Source organism: Trypanosoma grayi (assembly GCF_000691245.1).
Source record: "Trypanosoma grayi strain ANR4 Tgr_1384_V1, whole genome shotgun sequence".
NCBI lineage: Eukaryota > Euglenozoa > Kinetoplastea > Trypanosomatida > Trypanosomatidae > Trypanosoma > Trypanosoma grayi.
In genome coordinates, this window is record NW_008827002.1 from 1 (window position 1) to 3572 (window position 3572).

Here is a 3572-nt window from a genome sequence, read left to right on the forward strand (position 1 = left end):
GCGTGCTTCCACCCAGCGATGCCTCCTCCGTTGAGTTGCTGCACGTTGGCTGGTGGGATGATGACGACAGTGAACTTATCACGGTGTGGTCGGATGGCACTGTGTCGCTGCTCAATATGGCGTTAGAGACCATCGGGGGCACTTGCGTCTTCTCTAGCCGTGAGGAGCAGATGCCGGGAAGGGTAACTAGAGCGACATCTGTTCCCCCTGCTTTCCAAGTTAATTCGAGTGGGCGGAGCACTGTGCCTCGAGAAGCAGGCCTTGTAGCATTGGTGGTGGATGGAAATGTCGTGGTGGTGTGCACCGTCCATGAATCACCGCAACTGCACGTGAAGGCAACAACACCACCACCACCACCAACAACAACAGCAACAGCAACAGAAGAAACAGAAACAGTAGGTGGAGAGGAGCCACCACTGAAGTCTGCCAAGGTTGAGGCGACTGAAATAGTTAAGCAGAGAAGAGGCCTAACATTGCGACCGGGGCATCAGACTTACTGCAGTGAGGATATCCCCATTCGCGACCTTGCGCTGTTTGATAACTTTTTGCCGTACACTTTGGCTGTGCTTTTAGAGAGTGGCGCAGTGGTGGCGCTTGACCCAGCCACTATGGAACTGCTCTATCATCGCCCCCTCCAGCGCCTTTTCCCTCCGAGAGGGGCCAATACGAAGCAGCCGCCGAGCGACAAGCGTGATGCTGAGGCAGAGAAGAGCGTTGATACCACGCGCAGCGGCAGTTACTTCTTCCGGCCGAGAGAGAGGCCTCTGGCGTTGTGTGTCATGGAGCACAACACGGCTGTCGTGTTGCGACCTTCTTAACAACAAGACAAACGAAAAAGAAAAAAAAAAAGAAACAACAACAACAACAAAAAGAACGGCTATCCCTTTGACTTTAATGGCTGTGAAGAGGCCCACTGTGGTGGATCTGGTGAGGATTTGTCACCACATGGAAAGAAATGCGTGCTTTTCCTCCCCTTTCCTCTTTATTGTTTCACATTCTCTTTCCGTGCCTTCGCGTAGTTCTTAGCTGCTTGGCGCCTGGTAGTATCGAGAGAGTGGTCCCACTCCTGCTGGCGAATGATGTTGTGGGCGCAGCAGCGACTTGTGCTTCGCGCTTCAGTCGTGTGCGGCGGTCGCCCTGCTGCTCTCCGTCGCATGTGTGCCCCCTCCACGTACGCGCGGCCGATGGTGGTGTCATCCGTGACAACAGGCGCGCGCTACTTCGCGCGTGTCTCACCCATTCAAGGCACGATCGAGGCCCCGGAGGGTGGCTTCGTGACGGAAGACATTAAGATCGATATGAACGCAAACATTGGAGGCGCATACGCGCGCGGCGTGTTTGCGCGTCGCGAGATTGGCTACGGGCGCGAGATCATGAACGTCCCCGCCTACGTCATGTACATTGGTGAGGACAGCAATCAACCGCTCCGTGAGCAGGTGCTCATCCTCACCAAGGAGGTGTTCACGAGGCTCGTGCTCGGCACGCCTGAGGAGAAGCGGTACATCATGCACCGCGTCGTCACGCTCATGTCGGGTGGCTTCTCGTACTTTACGCGTGAGCGGGACGTGTTTGAGTTTGCGGAGGAGGTGCGGGCCCCTGGCCCGGAGGGGGCACTCAAGAACGGTGCCAACTTCCTGCTCAGCGGCGAGTTCTCCACGTACGACCTGCAGAAGCTTCCGCTCATCATTGAATTCAACCGCTACGACGTGGAGTACAATGGGCGACGGGGCATCTGCCTCTTCCCGGAGGCGCAGTACTTCAACCACCAGTGTGAGCCCAATGTGGAAGTGACGATCACGTACAATAGAGTGAAGTCGAATTTTTACTTGAGCGCGCGCACGGTGCGCCCAGTACGTGAGGGCGAGGAGTTATTCGTGAACTACATGCCAGGAAATACGCTGCCAGTGTCGCGACTGGCGCTAGCGATGAAGAAGCGGTGGGGATTTGAGTGCACGTGCGTCAAGTGCAAGAGCCGTGGCATTGGCGCCGTGACGGTGCTGTTTGTCGTGGTGATGCTTCCCATGACGGCGTACCTGCGCTCAATCAACGTGCGCCGCACACAGGAGAAGCAACGAGGCCTGTGAAGCCGCCGCCGCCGCGGCGGTGGGCGCACGGTTATGGGGGCGCTTCATCTAGCCACCTGTTCATACACTACGGAGGGAGAAAAGCAACTCATAGTGTTCCGTTCAACTTCTTCCTTTGACAGTGTTCGTCTTCGTGTGTGTGCGTGTGTGGGGTTTGGTTTTGTGGTCTGCTGTTGTGCCGTTCACTACCGTTTCTTTCTTCTCTTCTGGCGTTGTTCTCTGCGTGTTTTTTGCTGTTGGTTTTTTTTTTGTTTTGGCTTTCCGCCTCCCTTCAGCCAGCTAATTAGGAGTCGGGAGGCCTTCTTTTTTATATTTTTACTCTGCTGAAACGAACAGAGTGAAGAGGCGGTGGAGCTCCCTAAGAAAGAATAAAAAAAAAAAATAAGAGAGGAGAGAAGAAAAGAACGAGAAGAAATACGGAAGGGAGGAAAGCGGAAAAAAAGAAAAAGAGAAAAGGAAAAAGAAACGAAAAGAATAGGGAATCAAGCATACACGCGGATATATAGATATATCTATATATCTACACATATATATTGACATATACTTACGAGGAAAAGAAAGGAATAGGCATCTAGAAGACCTCTTTGCCTTTCAAGAGGGAAATACTGTTGTGTCTCGCGATAGTGTGTGATGATGCAGAAGGACGCTAGCCTGTGGAGCCCCAGCATGCTCACGGGCTCCACTGGGACGTCGGGAGCCACGGCGAACCCCAGCAGCCGCGCTGCAGCAGGAATAACCAGCAGCACGTCCGCACCGGTCATGAGCACCAGCAACACTAGCTACGCCTTCATGTCATCGGCTGCCTCGTCGATGCTCGTGCAGGGCGGCACCAACGGCCTGAGTAACACCCCCGCCGCGCTGATGCCAGCGACAGTCAGCCACGAACGCTCGCAGGAGTTGTGCAAGTACTTCCTCAACGGCGGCTGCCTCCGCGGAGCGCAGTGTCAGTACCTCCATGAGCTACCAGACGAGCGGCACCTTGACGTGAACGGCTACGGGTACATTCTCAACCCCAACGTGCACAACGCGCAGAAGACCCTTCCTCTAGCAGTCAGCAGCACCGTGACAGGGGCCGTGCAGGTGAACGGCGGTGCCCCGGCGTCCTCACCATTGATGCTGGGCCTTAATACAGGTGGCGGCAGTGGTGGTGGTGGTGGTGGTAGTAGTAGGCAGTCTCATGGTGCGAAGAGCAAACCGCAGACGTCCTTCATGGTTCCTGTCCCGACGCATCTGCAGTTTCAGCTGTCTTCCTCAACTGTTAAGGCGCCGCCGCCGAGGTACCGTCCGCCAGAGCCATTCTTAGAGTACAACCTGCCACCCACTCTGGCACTGCCGTTTAACACGCCTTCAAAGGAAGTGGCCTTCCAGCTTTCGCGCACAATGCTCCAGAACTGATGGTAAACGAAATGAAGAGGAGTCGTGTGTGCGTGTGTGTAAGTGTGGAATGACGGGTGAAGCGGCAGAGGTGGGGGGAGGGAGGCGTCTGCA

General features: G+C 55.2%; 3 protein-coding genes across 3 annotated transcripts; all 3 read left to right on the forward strand.

The window, feature by feature from the left end:
* Nucleotides 1–116: 116 nt before the first annotated feature.
* On the forward strand, nt 117–818 carry DQ04_13841000 (hypothetical protein; the record flags this gene model as incomplete). The annotated part of the gene is made up of 1 exon (XM_009317038.1): nt 117–818. One exon carries the CDS (start codon nt 117–119, stop codon nt 816–818), a length of 702 nt encoding a protein of 233 aa, XP_009315313.1.
* A 258-nt stretch (nt 819–1076) lies between these two features.
* Nucleotides 1077–2084, forward strand: DQ04_13841010 (hypothetical protein; the record flags this gene model as incomplete). The annotated part of the gene is made up of 1 exon (XM_009317039.1): nt 1077–2084. One exon carries the CDS (start codon nt 1077–1079, stop codon nt 2082–2084), a length of 1008 nt encoding a protein of 335 aa, XP_009315314.1.
* Nucleotides 2085–2714: 630 nt separating this feature from the next.
* Nucleotides 2715–3479, forward strand: DQ04_13841020 (hypothetical protein; the record flags this gene model as incomplete). Its single annotated transcript, XM_009317040.1, has 1 exon — nt 2715–3479. The coding sequence occupies one exon, from the start codon at nt 2715–2717 to the stop codon at nt 3477–3479; it is 765 nt and encodes a 254-aa protein (XP_009315315.1).
* Between the last annotated feature and the right edge of the window lie 93 nt (nt 3480–3572).